An 18,538-nucleotide genomic window follows, 5' to 3' on the forward strand; every position below is an offset into this window, starting at 1 on the left:
GATAGTCTGGGAACCTGCAGCGGTTACCAGGATGCAACTTGGATTAGAGGATATTAGCTATAAGGAGAGGTGGGACAAACTTGGAATGTCAGAGGCTGAGTGAGACCTGATACGATTATAAGAGGCATTAATAGGATTGACAGTCAGAAGCTTTTCCCCAGAGTAGAAATATCAAAGATGGTGGCGCAGTGGTAGAGTTGCTGCCAGAGAGAGCCAGGCTTGATCCTGACTATGGGTGCTTGTCTGTATTGAGTTTGTACATTCTCCCCGTGACCTGCGCGAGTTTCCTCTCACACTCCAGAGATGTACAGGTTTGTAGGTAAATTGGCTTGGTACAATTGTAAAGTGAGTGTAGGATAGTGTCAGCCTATGGGGATCGCTGGTTGGCGAGGACTCGCTAGGCTGAAGGGCCTGTTTCGACGCTGTATCGCTAAACCAAACTAAAATAACAAACTAAACAAGAGAGCAGAGCTTTATGGTCAGAGAGGGAAAGTATAAATTAGATGGTGGGTGTCTGGAAAGTGCTGCCAGGGGTGGTGGTGGAAACACAAGAGGGAGTTAGATTTAGCTCTTAGGGCTAAAGGAATCAAGGGATATGAAGAAAAAGCAGGAACGGGGTACTGATTTTAGATGATCAGCCATGATCATATTGAATGCTGGCTCGAAGGGCTGAATGGCTCCTGCACCTATGTTTTATTGTGTTCTATACAAGAGCGCCATTTAAAATGATTTTTAGGTAGGCACATCGAATGGAGAGATATGGATCACAAGCAGGTAGAATAGATTAGTTTAATAACATTATGTTCAGTGCAGACATTGTGGGCTGAAGGTCCTGTTCCTCTACTATAAAGTTCTATGTTGTTCCAGGATAACTTGGACACAAAACTCAATATTCCAAGAGTCAAAAAGAATAGGCAAGAGATAAAGGAGGTTTTGACAGCTTTGTTGATCAAGGAAGTTATTGATCGGATGTTGAATAGTGTAAGAAAATAACTGCACACGCTGGTACAAATCGAAGGGATTTATTTCACAAAATGCTGGAGTAACTCAGCAGGTCAGGCAGCATCTCAGGAGAGAAGGAATGGGTGACGTTTCGGGTCAAGACCCTTCACTCTGAAGAAGGGTCTCGACCCGAAACGTCACCCATTCCTTCTCTCCTGAGATGCTGCCTGACCTGCTGATGTTGAATAGTGATATGAACAGCCATTGATATTGATGTGGAATCTATTTAGGTGACGATTACAAATAGCGGGGGAAAGAATGGTAGACTGTAGCATTTACTTTTCAAATCATTATTTGTTGGTATTTTCATATTTATTCATATTTTTTAAACTTGACTTGACTCACTCCAAGGAAATTGTATAACATACCACAGTGCATTATCAATGGAATAAATTGTGCTACAAAACTTTTTTATCTCTTATTATAGATCAATGTCTTAAAAAAGGAAGGCTAAATTATTTTAAGCCCAAGAACGGTGCTTTTCTTAAACTGATCCTCAAAAGGTGGAGGGGGGAGAGGGGAGGAGAGAGGAGGGCAGGGGAGAGGAGGAGATAGAAGGAGGGGAGAGGAAGATAGGGAGGAGAGGAGAGGGGAGGGGAGGGGAGAGGAGTGGAGAGGAGGAGATAGAAGGAGGGGAGAGGAAGATAGGGAGGAGGGAGGAGAGAGGAGGAGAGGGGAGGAGAGAGGAGCGGAGAGGGGAGGGGAGAGGGTGGTGGTGTACTTTTAACAACAGGACATCTGCCCAGCACAAGAAAGAGGAAGAGGTTACTGTTAAATAGAACTAATTGTCTTTTCACAACAGGTGCCCATTAGCTTTGTGCTTCATTGCATCAATTTCAGGTTCACTTTCATTTCAGGTTCCCAACCTGAAAATATCTCCCCCCTACTCAGTTTTGTACCCAATGTGCTTCCTAACCATGAGATAATTCTGCATTAAATTGAAACCTCACACTGCTGGTATGAAATAATGCCTTTAACAGAGACATTATCCTCCTGGTTTAAAGTGATAATGGCAGATGGAGGCATTTCTCACCAGTGTTAATGTGCTTGGATGGTAACGTTGCAAAATCTAGATTTCAATCTTCACTTTCAGTATCTCCTGCTGTTTACAATCATGGCATGCCAGTGGGCGTATTGGGGGAGTGCAGCTTCATTGTGGAGCATGCCTGGCCTCTTGGATGGAGTCGAAAGTCAGAACTGTTCCCTCCACCCAGGCAAATATTCTGATCATTTCCCAGTGTACGGTGGCGCAGCGGTAGAGTTGCTGCCTTACAGCGAATGCAGCGCCGGAGACTCAGGTTCGATCCTGACCACGGGCGCCGTCTGTACGGAGTTTGTACGTTCTCCCCGTGACCTGCGTGGGTTTTCTCCGAGATCTTCGGTTTCCTCCCACACTCCAAAGACGTACAGGTTTGTAGGTTAATTGGCTGGGCAAATGTAAAAATTGTCCCTAGTGTGTGTAGGATAGTGTTAATGTGCGGGGATCGCTGGGCGGCACGGACCCGGTGGGACGAAGGGCCTGTTTCTGCGCTGTATCTCTAAAATCTAAAAAAAGAGAAAGAAATGGCCAATGTATACAGAGTCTGAAGAAGGGTCTCGATCCGAAACGTCACCTATCCACGGTCTCCAGAGACACTGCATGACCCGCTGTTATTTCAACGCTTCGTGTTCTTTAATGCAGAGTGAATTGCACACAAGGACATTGAATATGTCATTGAACACAGGGACAGGCCCCATCATGTTTATTCAGTTCAGTGCTAACCTTGGGTACAGTCTGTGTGGAGTTTGCATGTTACCCCATAGGTTTCCTCCCTGTGCTCTGGTTTCGTCCCTTATCCCCAAGGCATGCAGATTTGTAGATTAATTGACCTTGGTAAATGTCCCCTAGTTTGTAGAGAGTGGATGCCAAAGTGGGATAATACAGACTGGTGTGAACGGGTGATCTGATGGTCGGCATGGACTTGGAGGGCTGAAGGGCCTGTTTCCATGCTGTATCTTTCAGGCGCTGTTGAGTTGGGAGTTCCAGCATTCAGATCCAGCCGTGATGAAGGAACGGTGGTACATTCCTAAATCAGGAGAGTGTGAGGCTTGGAATGGGGACCTGCAGATGGTGGTTCTCAAAGATAGACACAAACTGCAGAGTAACTCAGTGGTGTAGGAAGGAACTGCAGTTGGTTCAAACGCAGGGCGGCACGGTGGCGCAGCGGTAGAGTTACAACGAATGTAGCGCCGGAGACTCACGTTCGATCTTGACTACGGGCGCCGTCTGTCCGGAGTTTGTACGTTCTCCCCGTGACCTGCGTGGGTTTTTTCCGAGATCTTCGGTTTCCTCCCACACTCCAAAGACGTGCAGGTATGTAGGTTAATTAGCTGGGTAAAATGTAAAAATTGTCCCTAGTGTGTGTTAATGTGCGGGGATCGCTGGGCGGTGTGGACTCGGTGGGCCGAAGTGCCTGTTTCCGCGCTGTATCTCTAAATCTAAAAGAAATCTAAAATGCTGGAGTAACTCAGCGGGTCACACAGCATCTCTGGAGAAAAGGAATAGGTGACATTTCGGGTCGAGACCCTTCCTCAGTGGGTCAGGCAGCATCTCTGGAGAAAAAAGGTGGGTGATGTTTCGGGTCGGGACCCTTCTTTAGACTGGTGGTTTCTTCTTTGTGCCAGGAACCCTTGTCCTTGAAGGTGTGGAGGTTACAGGCTTTAGAGATACTGTGTGAATCGTTCAAGCCAGTAACTGCAATCAAAATATTTTTTGCATGCAGCCTGCTAAATGCCAGCATGTTGCTGTGGCTTCTGATGGGTAACTTGAGCAGTGGTCCATTTATGTAAGGGTATTGGCACTGGTGTTTCTGTGCAGTAAATGGCTGCTTTAGAGAGACACAAGGAACTGCAGATGCTGGAATCCTGAGGAAAAAGCACAAAGCGCTGGAGGAACTCAGCAGGTCAGGAGTGGAACAGGCGATGTTTCAGGTCCGGAGAAGGGTCCTGACCCGAAATGTCCCCTGGCCATTCCCTCCACTGATGCTGCCTGACTCGCTGGGTTGTTCCAGCACTTTGCTAGTTTTGCTCATTCGCTTTAGAGAGATTACAATAGTGGATGGTCCAAGGAGACAGATTTGAAATTTGGGGCATAAGACAGAAGAGGGATGAAAAGAAACTCTCTTGCACTCAGTAAATTGCTTTGCTGTGGAACTCACTCCCTGTAAGACTGGTGGAAACGGTATATATCAGTCCAGTACCTTCATAATGGAATTGGGTCGGCAAGTGGCAGAAAAGAATTGCAGATATATGGAGCAAGATAGGTTGAGTGGAGATATTCTACTGGAGTGTGGCTGGTCACTGTCTATCTCATAATCTATGATCTACAGCAGATCCCAGTTGGTAGCCTGATCTTTCCTAGCTCTGTATTGGTTCAGTTTAATCAGTAGTAAACCCAACTCCAATTCAAGAAGGCTGCATGTTGTAGTCTTTAGGCTGGCTCTTCAGTATAAAGGGAGGAGTTGCTTTTCAGAGCCTGGATGGCTGGCACAGTTTCGGTGGCATCACGGTAGAGTTGCCTCCTTACAGCGCCAGAGACCCGGGTTCGATCCTGACTACGGGTACTGTCTGTACGGAGTTTGTACGTTCAATCATTGACTGTGTGGGTTTCCTCCGGGTGCTCCGGTTTCCTCCCACATTCCAAACACATGATGGACAATTTTTACCAAAGCCAATAGACCTACAAACCTGCATGTCTTTGGGATGTGGGAGGATTAGTGCAACATTAGTGCAACAACCCTGGTCCTTAATGCTACCAGCACAGTTTATAGTTCATAATACACTCCAAAGACGTACAGGTTTGTAGGTTAATTGGCTGGGTAAATGTAAAAAAAATAAAAAATTGTCCCTAGTGGGTGTAGGATAGTGTTAATGTACGGGGATCGCTGGGGGGCACGGACTTGGTGGGCCGAAAAGGCCTGTTTCCGGCTGTATATATATGATATGATATGATAATTACTCCAGCACTTTGTGTCTTTTTTGGTAAACCTGCATCTGCAGTTACTTGTGTCTACTCTTGATTTGAATCTTGTCTCTTGCCTCTTGACTCCTTGCAAGAGCCATAGTGGTCCATCTATGGGTTATGTATAATATCCAACCGCACGATTCTGACCAAGATCATCTGACCCTTTTCACCGTGGGATCTTACACTCTGCAACTGAGTTGCCTGGTCTTCTACATCAATGAGCAGTGATCATAAATCAGCCTGGGAAATCCTCAGGTTGAGAAGCTCAATAGGTTATTGAGCTTAATGCCTCCCAGTCTTGTACAAAGTACCGAATTTACTGGTTTAAGAAATTAGCCTTCACATTTTATCTACTGTAGAAACATGGAACTGCAGATGCTGGTTTACACAACAACAAAAAAGACACAAAGTGCTGGAGTAATTCGGCGGGTCGGGCAGCGTCTTGGGTACATGGATAGGTGACGTTTTGGGTCGGGACCTTTCCTTAGACTGAAGAAGGGTCCCGAACCTGAAATGTCACCAAGTCAAGTCAATTTTATTTGTATAGCACATTTAAAAACAACCCACATTGACCAAAGTGCTGTACATCAGTTCAGGTACTAAGAAACGAACATACAATAGACAATAGACAATAGGTGCAGGAGTAGGCCATTCAGCCCTTCGAGCCAGCACCGCCATTCAATGCGATCATGGCTGATCACTCTCAATCAGTACCCCGTTCCTGCCTTCTCCCCATACCCCCTCACTCCGCTATCCTTAAGAGCTCTATCCAGCTCTCTCTTGAAAGCTCAATGGCACACAAACATAACAGCACATACATAAACAGTTCACAGGGACGCTGCCTGATCTGTTGAGTTACTCCAGCACTTTAAGTTTTTTTATGTGCCATTTTATCAGCTTGGTTTCTTACATTGCAGTTAGGAACACCATCCCCTAAGAAAAAATTCTACTTGAAAAATTCACCAGCCTATAATCCCAGGCAGGGTTTGTTAAATGTGGTTCAGTCATGTGTCTCTAAATAGTTCACATTTACCAGTTTTTATCCCCGATGAGATGGTGTCATTATGTAACAATGTACAAACAACAATTTTATTGCTACGATACTGAGCAGGAAGAATGAAAGTAAATGCTATAAAATATAGCACCTTTCACAAGAGAATTGCGTGCTGGCTTTCTGTTGCTGTTCTGTGAGTGGATACAGGAGCACTGCAGAACCAGGGCTGTGATCAATGGTCTGGTCAGCTACTGTTTCCCTTGCACTGCTTTTCTTGAAATAATGCCAAGTCTCTGAGTTTTCTGGGTGTGCAGAAGTGTATCGTCTCATCAGAAAGACAGAGCTTTAAGCCACAATCCTGAGTTGTTTTCCACTTGGAAGGAGGAGGAGGGGGTGGGGGGGGATGGGGGATGCTGGTGTCAAAAACAAAAACAAAAACGCTTACGAACAGAACAACATTGAAAGAGAGTATCTGGCAATTCCACAGTTAAATTAGGAACTGAAAGCAAGGAAGGAAGGCTATAACTAGATAACGCTTTCGAACTGAAGCGTAGACCGAGAGCTCAGATGGTCACAACAGCAGATGGAACTAAAACCAATACAAAGTGCTGGAGTACGAATGGCACTGTGGAGCAGCGGTAGAGTTGCCGCCTTTCAGCGCCAGAGACCCTGACTACGGGCGCTGTCTGTACGGTGTTTGTACGTTCTCCCCATGACCTGCGTGGGTTTTCTCCGTGTGCTCCAGTTTCCTCCCATGCTCCAAAGACGTGCATGTTTGCAGGTTAATTGGCTTGTTATAATCGTAAATTGTCCCTTGTGTGCAGAGATCACTGGTCGGCGCAGACTTGGTGGGCCGAAGGGCCTGTTTCCGTGCTGTGTCTCTAAACTAAACGAACTCAGTGGGTCAGGCAGCATCTCTGGAGAACATGGATGGGTGAGGTTTCGGGTCGGGGCCCTTCTTCAGACAGGTTTTCTCCAGACCCTTCCAGAAGGGTCCATGCAAACTCCACACAGAGAAGACTCGAAGAACATGCAAACTCCACACAGACAACATCCGAGGTCAGGATCGAACCTGGATCTTGGTACAGCGAGACACCAGTTCCACCAACACTGCGATGCCCATTTATATGCTTGAGTGTTTGGATAGGAGATGGAACCATTTGACTTGGAGACAAGGTGCTACTCTCACCGAATGGCTGAATAAACAGGGACTGATACAAGTCAGAATTCAGGCAGTAGAGTTAGAAACATAGAAATAGAGAAAATAGGTGCAGGAGTAGGCCATTTGGCCCTTCAATTCAGTACCGCCATTCAATATGATCATGGCTGATCATCCAAAATCAGTGCCCCGTTCCTGCTTTCTCCCCATAAGTTCTGAGTTCCAACTTACAGAGGGTACAAAAATGGAAAACAATTGAAAAAGTTGCTTGTAGGAGAGACAAATCAGGATTTCAACATTGAATGAGATGAGAAGTTGGATGAGCGAGAGAGATTATAAAGAGTTAAGGGGGTAATCCATAGACCGTCTAATGTTGAATGTAAAGTCAAGTCAAGTCAAATTTATTTGTCACATACACATACAAGATGTGCAGTGAAATGAAAGTGGCAATGCCTGCGGATTGTGCAAAAAAAATTACAATTACAGCATAAAAATGAAAATTAATACAGAAAAATAACCTCTTGAGCTTTAGTCTTGCAAACCATGATGTCAGTGAAACTTTCAACTAGATTACAATCTCAATATGTGATAGGAAGTGTCTATTATCATCCATGCAACACCACGCTCTGACAGCTCAGAGTGAGGTTGCACCAGTTAGTCAGGCAATGCTCCAAAACTCATAACCTATTCTAAACGCAGCCCAGACCATCACACAAACTCAACCTCCCCTCCGTTGACTCCATCTACACCTCACGCTGCCTCGGCAAGGCCAGCAGCATAATCAAGGATGAGCCGCACCCTGGCCACTCCCCTCTTCTCCCCTCTCCCATCGGGCAAGAGGTGTAGAAGTGGGAAAACGCACACCTCCAGAATCAGGGACAGTTTCTTCCCAGCTGTTATCAGGCAATTGAATCATCCTACCACAACCAGAAAGCAGTGCTGAACTACTATCCACCTCTTTGGTGACCTTTGGACTATCCTTGAATGGACTTTGCTGGCTTTACCTTGCACTAAACGATAGTCCCTTATCTTGAATCTATACACTGTAAATGGCTCGGTTGTAATCATGTATTGTCTTTCTGATGGCTGGATGGCATGCAAAAAAAAAAGCTTTTCACCATACCTCGGTACACGTGACAATAAACTAAACAATAACAAGGAAGAGTGCACCTCAAACCTTGGAACAATCAAGACAAAAAGTTGTCTCTTGCTTAAGGTGCTGTGGTAAATTGGGTAATTTTAAGGTGAAGTGTTGTACACAAGGCAGAAGACTTCCAATGTCCACATTTAGCACTCCCAGATCAAATACAACGTTGGTAGATAAAGAACGAAACATACCCAACTTCACAAGGGTACTGTCTTCCACACCAGTGTTATATTCTTCCATTTTACCATCAGGTGGAAACAAGTCAAGTCAAGTTTATTTGTCACCTACACATACAAGATGCGCAGTGAAATGAAAGTGGCAATGCCTGCGTATTGTGCAAAAACATTACAATTACAGCATAAAAAATAAAATTAATACAGAAAAAACATTTAGTCCCTGGAGATATAATAGTTAACAGTCCTGATGGCCTGTGGGAAGAAACTCCGTCTCATCCTCTCCGTTTTCACAGCGTGACAGCGGAGGCGTTTGCCTGACCGTAGCAGCTGGAACAGTCCGTTGCTGGGGTGGTAGGGGTCCCTCATAATCTTGCTTGCTCTGGATCTGCACCTCCTGATGTATAGGTCCTGCAGGGGGGCGAGTGTAGTTCCCATGGTGCGTTATGCCGAACGCACTACTCTCTGCAGGGCCTTCCTGTCCTGGGCAGAGCTGTTCCCAAACCAGATTGTGATGTTCCCGGACAAGATGCTTTCTACAGCCCCAGAGTAGAAGCATTGAAGGATCAGAGAGACTCTGAATTTCCTCAGCTGTCTGAGGTGGTAAAGGCGCTGCCTTGCCTTACTCACCAGTGTGGCAATGTGTGTTGTCCATGTCAGATCCTCTGTGATGTGGACTCCCAGGTATTTAAAGCTGCTCACCCTATCTACAGTAGACCCATTTATCTCCAGTGGCGTGTACATCCTTGGATGTTGAACTGCAGTTGCCAGAAAAAGGCACAACATGCTGGAGTAACTCAGTAGGTTTGAGGGTGTCAGTCGGTATACCCATTGCAGTGTTTTTGGAATTTGAATCAGAGTGCCCAAGCATTTTTCAAAAGAAGGTATTCATGATATATGGGGAGAAGGCAAGAGAATGAGGTTGTGAGGGTAAAGATATCAGCCATGATTAAATGGTGGAGAAGACTCAACAGGCTGAATGGCTTCATTCTATTCTTATGTCTTATAGTCTTATGGCCACAGCAAGTTATCAGATCTGTGTTGAATTGACGAATCCAAAAATTTAACAACGTACAAAGTGCTGGAGGAACTCAACGAGTCGGGCAGGATCTGTGGAGAGAACAGATAGGGGAACAGCATGGCACGGTGGCGCAGCGGTAGAGTTGCTGTCTTACAGTGCCAGCGGGTTCGATCCTGACTACGGGTACTAAGTTTATACGTTTTCCCCGTGATCTGCGTGGGTTTTCGCCTTGATCTCCGCTTTCCTCCCACACTCCAAAGAGGTGTGTAGGATAGTGTCAGTGTGCGGGAATCGCTGGAGTAGGTGGGCCGAAGGGCCTGTTTCCTCGCTATCTCTAATCTAATCTAAACTAGACTAAACTAAACCGACAGAGTTTCCGTTCAGGAGCCTTCTTCAATCCCTTCATGACTCTTTAGTCTGAAGATGGAACCCAAGCCCAAAGTTCCGTCAGTCCATTCCCTTCACTGATGCTGCCTGACCTGCTGACCTCTCTTCCCCTCCCCCTTCCCAGATCTCCCTCTATCTTCCTGTCTCCACCTATATCTTTCCTTTGTCCCCCTCCCCTGACATCAGTCTGAAGAAGGGTCTCGACCCGAAACGTCGCCCATTCCTTCTCTCCTGAGATGCTGCCTGACCTGCTGAGTTACTCCAGCATTTTGTGAAATAAATACCTTCGATTTGTACCAGCATCTGCAGTTATTTTCTTACACTGCCTGACCTGCTGGGTTTTTTTTTTAGAGATACAGTGCGGAAACAGGCCCTTTGGCCCACCGAGTCCGCGCCGCCCAGCGATCCCCGCACATTAACACTATCCTACACACACTAGACACAATTTTTACATTTACCCAGTCAATTAACCTACAACCCTGTACGTCTTTGGAGTGCGGGAGGAAACCGAAGATCTCGGAGAAAACCCACGCAGGTCACGGGGAGAACGTTCAAACTCCGTACGGGCGGCACCCGTAGTCAGGATCGAACCCGAGTCTCCGGCGCTGCATTCGCTGTAAGGCAGCAACTCTACCGCCGTTCCTCCAGCACTTCGTGTTTTACTCATGATTCCAGCATCTGTAGTTTCTTTCGTCATCAAAAATGAACAATATCTGTTGAGTGCATTTGGAGAATAAAGGGAGGCTGACATACTTGGCAGAACAGACGTTCATCTTGGAATATTGAAACAATATTTAAGGATGATAATGACAAGGAATCAACTTTGTGACAGATTTTATACTCCATGTCATACAACCAGTAACATATTTTAAATTCCATTATCACCATATGCTATTCAAGGAATTGCGCTGTTTTATTTCTGATTAAATGTATTCTGTTTGCTGAGCTTCTGTTGAATTCTGGCCAACTGTACTGAGTTGATCCGTGGGTACGATTTACTGAATATTTAAGAAGGATGGTGGTGAATCTGTAGAATTAATTGCCACCAACGGCTGCAGAGGCCAAGTCAGTGAATATTTTTAAGGCAGAGACAGATAGATTATTGATTCGTACGGTGTCAAGGGTTTTGGGGAGAAGGCAGGAGAATGGGGTTAGGAGGGAGAGATAGATCAGCCATTGTTGAATGGCGGAGTAGGCTTGATGGGCCGAATGGCCTAATTCTGCTCCTGTCACTTATGAACTTATGAAGTTGCAGGATTTGTCTAGTGTAGTGGTCCAGGATATTGGAGGTTGGATTAAGGAGAGATGCAGAGATGCACCGGGAAAGTCTTGACTTCCTCATTTACCCAGAGGTTTGTGAGTACATTCTCAGTGCAAAGATCTGGGTAGTTCTTCAGTTGCACCACTGAGGGAGCGAATGGCTGTCTGAGGTAGAATGCTGGAGTAACTCAGCGCGTCAGGCAGCCTCTCTGGAGAGAAGGAATGGGTAACGTTTTGGGGCGAGACTCTGGAATGTGATAGGAAACCGGTGCACCCGGAGAAAACCCACGTGGTCACAGGGAGAACGTACAAACTCCATATCGACAGCACCCGTGGTCAGGGTGGAACCCGGGTCCCTGGCGGCGTGAGGCAGCAACTCTACCGCTGCCACAGTCCAAAGAAGAAGCAGCTCTTTCTTTCAACGTTCTTAACTCTCCCCCTTTCTCTTCCAGGTTCAACAGGAGTGCCAAAATGCTGTGGATTGCTGTTGTGTTGTTATGTGGGACCGTTGAACAACTGGATGCAAATTGCCAGGCAGCATGGGGCCACAAAGCTTCTCCAAGTCCTGAACCAGACCTCATCGACTGCCCACTATACTCCAAGAGTAAGTGTTTACAGACTGTACACGGCAGGGAGAGAGAGAGAGACCACGCATCCGAAAAGCTCTCTGCCTGTGTTTTCTATGTTGCACTCATTCTTTAGAGATACAGCGCGGAAACAGGTCCTTCGGCCCACCGAGTCCGCGCCGACCAGCGATCCCCACACACTAACACTAGTCCGCGCCGACCAGCGATCCCCACACACAAACACTATCCAACACACACGAGGGACAATTTACAATTATACCAAGCCAATTAGCCCACAAACCTGCATGCCTTTGGAGTGTGGGAGGAAATTGGTGAAAACCCACGCAGGTCACGGGGAGAACGTACAAACTGCGTACAGACTGCACCCGTAGTCAGGATCGAACCCGGGTCTCTGGTGCTGTGAGGCAGCAACTCTACCGCTGCGCCACCGTGCCGCACCTTCAAAGGACACCTTCATTCAGGGGAATTAAAATCCTGCCTAGTGATGGACTGGGATTAAATGTCAGCCCTGCTGTCGAGAGCACAGCAGGGCAAGTTGAGGCAACACATGACTTGGCAATGCAGCAATATTATAAATATCACATATAAATCAGAGCGAAGCATCTTTATCATTTTTTTCACGGATTGCTTGGTATAGAATAATAGAACAGTACAGCAAAGGAACAGACACTTTGGACAACAATGTCCAGACCCAGCATGTTGCCAAATTAAACTAGTTTAGTTTAAATACACAGCATGAAAACAGGCCCTTCGGCCCACCGATTGCATGCCGACCAACGATCATCTGTTCATACTAGTTCCGTGATATCTTAGAAACATAGAAAAAAGGTGCAGGAGGAGTACATTCGGCCCTTTGAGCCAGCACCGCCATTCATTGTGATCATGGCTGATCATCCACAATCAGTAACCCGTGTCTGCCTTCCCTTGATTCCACTAGCCCCCCGAGCTCTATCTAACTCTCTCTTAAATCCATCCAGTGATTTGGCTTCCACTGCCCTCTGTGGCAGAGAATTCCACAAATTCACAACTCTCTGGGTGAAAAAGTTCCTTCTCACCTCAGTTTTAAATGGCCTCCCCTTTATTCTTAGACTGTGTGTGGCCCCTGGTTCTGGACTCGCCCAACATTGGGAACATTTTTCCTGCATCTAGCTTGTCCAGTCCTTTTATAATTTGATCTTACTCACAAATATAATCTTACTTTCGCATCCATTTCCCACGCACTAGGGGTAACGCACAGAGACTCATCAACCTACAAACCCGCACGTCTTTGGGATGTGCGTGGAAACTGCAGCAGTCAGAGGAGACACACTTGGTCACAGGGAGAATCCATAGGTTTGTCCGTTAGGTTTGCGGCAGCAAAAGACACGGCATTAATATTGGCTTTCTTAATAAAAGATAGGCAGAAAAAGGTGCTGGACTCGCTGGAGATTAGAAGATTGAGGGGGACCTCATTGAAACTTACAGAATAATGAAAGGCATAGATAGAGTGGATGTGGAGAGGATGTTTCCACTGGTGGGAGAGTCCAGGACCAGAGGGCACAGCCTCAGAATCAAAGGGCGCTCTTTTAGAAAGGAGGTGAGGAGGAATTTCTTTAGTCAGAGGGTAGTTAATCTGTGGAACTCATTGCCACAGAGGGCTGTGGAGGCCAAGTCTGTGGATGTTTTTAAGGCAGAGTTAGACAAATTCTTGATTAGAATGGGTGTCAAGGGTTATGGGGAGAAGGCAGGAAAATGGGATTAGGAGGCAGAGATCAGCCATGATTGAATGGCGGAGTGGACTCGATGGGCCGAATGGCCTTATTCTACTCCTATAACTTGTGATCTTATGAAGGTGCAGCTGGTAGAGCTGCTATTCCAAGTCCTGACCTTAGTGCTTGAAGGAAACCAGAGATCCCCAATTAAATCCACACAGGTCACGGGGAGAATGTACAAACTCCGTGCAGACAGCACTCATAGTCAGGATGGAACCCGGGTCTCTGGCGCTGTAAGGCAGCAACTCTACCGCTGCGCCACTGTACCGCTCTGGGTATGCAGGGAATGGAGAATATGGATTACCTGCAGGCAGCCAAGAGTTGGTCTCATGGCATCATGTTTGGCACGAATACAACGGGCCGAAGGGCTTGTTCCTGTGCTGTACTGTTCTATGTTCTATATAAGTGAGGGGCATTGCAGAAAGCAGTCCTGTTTGAACACCTGTAAGATGAACAGTGGCTGGATGGGGAACCTCTGCCGAATCTTCAGCCTTGTGGTGGCTGCTTAACATGCAGAGGAATAGTCACTCACTGGCACTCACTTAGAAGTCTCTTGTCTTCCCTGCCTGAACGGAGAATTATCACTGGGGATTACACTTCCTAACACCTTACTCTTAATACTAGGTATCACAAAAAGCTGGAGTAACTCAGCGGGTCAGGCAGCATCTCAGGAGAGAAGGAATGGGTGACGTTTCGGGTCGAGACCCTTCTTCAGTCTGAAGAAGGGGCTCGACCCGAAATGTCACCCATTCCTTCTCTCCTGAGATGCTGCCTGACCCGCTGAGTTACTCCAGCTTTTTGCGATACCTTCGATTTGTACCAGCATCTGCAGTTATTTTCCTATTAATCTTAATACTGATGAGGATATAGAGGGTTAAATTCTACTGCCCACAACTGACTTCATCTCTGATAATTCAAATGCATTTGGATAACTCTCTTTGAATGTGTTGGAAGGAACTGTAGATGCAGTTATTGCTATTTGAATTTGTATTAATTTTGGAAGGAACTGCAATGCTGGTTTACACCAAAGATGTAAACCAGCATTGTGTCTACAAAATGCTGGGATAACTCAGCGGGACAGGCAGTATCTCTGGAGAGAAGGAATGGGCGACGTTTCGGGTCGAGACCCTTCTTCAGACTGATGTCAGGGGAGGGGGTGGGACAAAGGAAGGATATAGGTGGAGAACTGGAAAGGGGAGGGGAAGAGAGGGACAGAGGAGCTATCTGAAGTTAGAGAAGTCAATGTTCATACCGCTGGGCTGCAAGCTGCCCAAGCGAAATATGAGGTGCTGTTCCTCCAATTTGCAGTGGGCCTCACTATGGCACTGGAGGAGGCCCATGACAGAAAGGTCAGACTGGGAGTGGGAGGGGGAGTTGAAGTGCTCAGCCACCGGGAGATCAGGTTGGTTAAGGCGGACTGAGCGAAGGTGTTGAGCGAAACGATCGCCGAGCCTGCATTTGGTCTCGCCGATGTAGAGAAGTCCTCCAATTTGCGGTGGGCCTCGATATGACATTGGAGGAGGCCCACGACAGCATTTTGTGATAAGTAAGAAACTAGCTATCACCAATGGGTTTAATCAGCATTGTGAGTGATAAGTATGAAGGTAAGTTAGTTTCCCCTGAGACTGGCACACTCATGCTCCTCGTTAGAAGGGGTGGTTGTGTTGGAACGAGGGGGTTGCAATGTGCAGGCTTTACCTACTGCTCTCAGTGTATTATGGAACATCATATTATGCATTACTCTGTGTGCATGAACTTTCTCTGTAGATGTAACAGTATATTCTGCACTCTGGTTATTTCTCTCTTTGCACCACTTGTTGAAATTGTTTATAGTTGACTGTATTCACGTGTGGTGTGATTGATCCAGATAGTGCACAAAACAAGACTTTCACTCCATCTCAGTGGATGTTACATTGGCCCAGCAGTAGAGTTGCTGCCTCACAGCGCCAGAGACCCAGGTTTGATCCTGACAATGGGTGCTGTCTGTAAGGAGTTAGTGTGTTAAGGATCGCGGAGTGAGGGGGTATGGGGAGAAGGCAGGAACGGGGTACTGATTGAGAGTGATCAGCCATGATCGCATTGAATGGCGGTGCTGGCTCGAAGGGCTGAATGGCCTACTCCTGCACCTATTGTCTATTGTCTATTGTGACCGCGTGGGTTTTCTCCGGGTGCTCCGGTTTCCTCCTTCATTCCAAAGATGTGCAGGTTTGTAGGTTAATTGGCTTCTGTGAATTGCCCCTCGAATGGAGGATGTGAAACTGGAATAACATAGAAGTTAGTGTACAGGTGATCGCCGGTCGGCGCGGACTCGGTGTGCTGAAGGGCCTGTTTCCACGTTGTATCTCTAATCTAAACTAAACTAATACTAATAGAAAAGAGAGACGCAAAAAGCTGGAGTAACACAGTTGAACAGACAGCACCTTTGGAGAAAAGGAATAGGTGACGTTTCGGGTCAGGACAGGTGCCTGTCCCGCTGAGTTACTTCAACATTGTGTGTCTATCTTCGATGTAAAGCAGCATCTGTAGTTCCATCCTAATACTCATACAAATAGCAATAACACTTAGAAAGCTACAATAGCACAAAAGAATCGCGTACTATGAAAGGCAGAAGCTTATACTCAGAATTACCTGGCAGACGTGGTGTTAAATAACCGGAATTAAGGGACTATTTATATTTAAATCTTTGCTTCCTGTTGACCTTGTCTTCTCTTGGAAGAATCAAATGTTCTACCGCAAGGTCTAAGCTCATTAACATGCATAAGCTGCTTTCTCCTCCTTTCCAGTCATCTGACAAATACAGAGTTAGAAAGAAAATGTGTTGCAGTGTTGACTGCTTCCATTTAACATCTCCAGAGTCGGCAGTGTGTTGCTTTGCAGTTTGGAACATCGAATACAGAACAGTACCGCACAAGAACAGGTCCTTCGGCCCACAATCTCTGTGCCAAATACGATGTCAAAGCCATCTCTTATCTACCTGCCCAAAATCCATATCCTCCATTCCCTGCATGTCCATGTGCCGATCCAAAAGCCTCTGAAATGCCTCGATCCTACCTGCCACAAACACCAAACCTGGTAGCACGTTCCAGCCACTGTGTTTTTAAAAAAAAGTTGCCCAGCACATCTCCTTTTAGCTTTCCCCCTTTTGCCTTAAACCTATGCCCTCTAGCATTTCAAAGGTATCACAAAATGCTGGAGTAACTCAGCGGATCAGGCAGCATTTAAGAGAGAGGGAATGGGTGACGTTTCGGGTCGAGACCCTTCTTCAGACTGGTGTTCTCGACCCGAAACATCGGCCACTCCCTCTCTCCTAGATGCTGCCTGACCTGCTGAGTTACTCCAGCATTTTGTGATACCTTCGATTTGTACCAGCATCTGCAGTTATTTTCCTACACTATCCTACTCTAGCATTTTATACTTCTGTCCTCGGAAAAAGGTTCTGACTGTCTACCCTATCTATGCCCCTCACAAATGTATATCAGGTTCAATGGTAATTCATTGTCACATGAACCTATGTTCAGTGCAATTCCTTTTTTGTAATCAGTTCAGTGACACAATCATACTAGGTTCAAGAGTGCAATATAGTAGACCACACTGAATCAGTGTATGGGACAGCACAGCGGTAGAGTTGCTGCCTTACAGCGCCGGAGACCCTGGTTTGATCCTGACTACGGGTGCTGTCTGTACGGAGTTTGCACGTTCTCCCTTGTGGCCGCGTGGGTTCCTCTGGGTGTTCCAGTTTCCTCCCACACTCCAAAGCCCTGGGTTTGGAGGTCAATTGACCTCTGTAAATTGCCCCTGGAAAGTAGCGTATGGGTTGTTGCTGGTAGAAACATAGAAACATAGAAAATAGGTGCAGGAGTAGGCCATTCGGCCCTTCGAGCCTGCACCGCCATTTAACATGATCATGGCTGATCATCCAACTCAGTATCCCGTACCTGCCTTCTCTCCATACCCCCTGATCCCTTTAGCCACAAGGGCCACATCTAACTCCCTCTTAAATATAGCCAATGAACTGGCCTCAACTACCTTCTGTGGCAGAGAATTCCACAGATTCACCATTCTCTGTGTGAAAAAAAACTTTCTCATCTCGGTCCTAAAAGACTTCCCCCTTATCCTTAAACTGTGACCCCTTGTTCTAGACTTCCCCAACATCGGGAACAATCTTCCTGCATCTAGCCTGTCCAACCCCTTAAGAATTTTGTAAGTTTCCATAAGATCCCCCCTCAATCTTCTAAATTCCAGCGAGTCTTGTTGGGCCGAATGGTCTGTTTCCATGCTGCATCTCTAAACCAAACTAAGGGTCTCCACTTTGCAGGCGCCATCTTGTACAGTTCGAGTCCAAAGTTTAAAAAAAAAAATGTTAGTCTTAACTTGGCCCTAAATGCCTGGTGTCCTGGTGGCAGCACTGGGTTAGAGTTCTATCCTTCTTCCACAGAACGGTCTCTGGACCGCTAATCACATTTACCCTTTTAAATAGCCTCCACAATCGCACATCGCCATGACCTGGCGGGTTACAAGAAATGTACAATGTTGATGGTAGAACGCAATGAATAACAAGCAGCCGGGAAAGCCTTTAAAGCAGTAAAATCAGTGCCCGGTTCTCGCTGATGGGCATGAATATCCTGAGCTATACCATCAGTTAATGACCTCAATGATCCTGTGGTCTGCAATTCATTGGCCAGATATGGATTCTTTGCAAATGGGGAATCTGCATCTGAGATTGTCCCCCTAACTTGCTCGCAAGATTGGCGCTCCGCTTAAAAACCGGGAAGGGGAAGGAGGGAGAGGGGTTGGGAAAAACGGGTGAGTAGAACATTTGAGTTGCAGTGCATTTGAATTTGAGGTCATTTCAATTTCAATGCAGCCCAATAGATGATATGGTGAGCGTGCTGTTAATAAATACTCAGTAGGTTTAGAAACATAGAAACATAGACAATAGGTGCAGGAGGAGACCATTCGGCCCTTCGGGCCAGCACTGTCTGTCTCATTCTCGAGGAAGGCTGGCATGTCATGCGTTTAGAGATGCAGAGTAGAAATAGGCCGTTCGGCCCACC

At 46.4% G+C, this 18,538-nt stretch overlaps 1 protein-coding gene across 3 annotated transcripts in view; it reads left to right on the forward strand.

Moving 5' to 3' along the window:
• LOC144610671 (riboflavin-binding protein-like) overlaps window positions 1–18,538 on the forward strand; it is a 50,438-nt gene that overhangs the window by 3,509 nt on the left and 28,391 nt on the right. For all 3 annotated transcript variants that reach the window (XM_078429546.1, XM_078429544.1, XM_078429545.1), the window contains exon 2: window positions 11,599–11,750. In XM_078429546.1, the coding sequence (XP_078285672.1) occupies window positions 11,618–11,750 (133 nt within the window). In that variant the 5' untranslated portion in view covers window positions 11,599–11,617. The remainder of the gene's footprint in view (window positions 1–11,598; window positions 11,751–18,538) is intronic.

The sequence above is a fragment of the Rhinoraja longicauda genome, chromosome 37, assembly GCF_053455715.1.
Source record: "Rhinoraja longicauda isolate Sanriku21f chromosome 37, sRhiLon1.1, whole genome shotgun sequence".
Taxonomy (NCBI): Eukaryota; Metazoa; Chordata; class Chondrichthyes; order Rajiformes; family Arhynchobatidae; genus Rhinoraja; species Rhinoraja longicauda.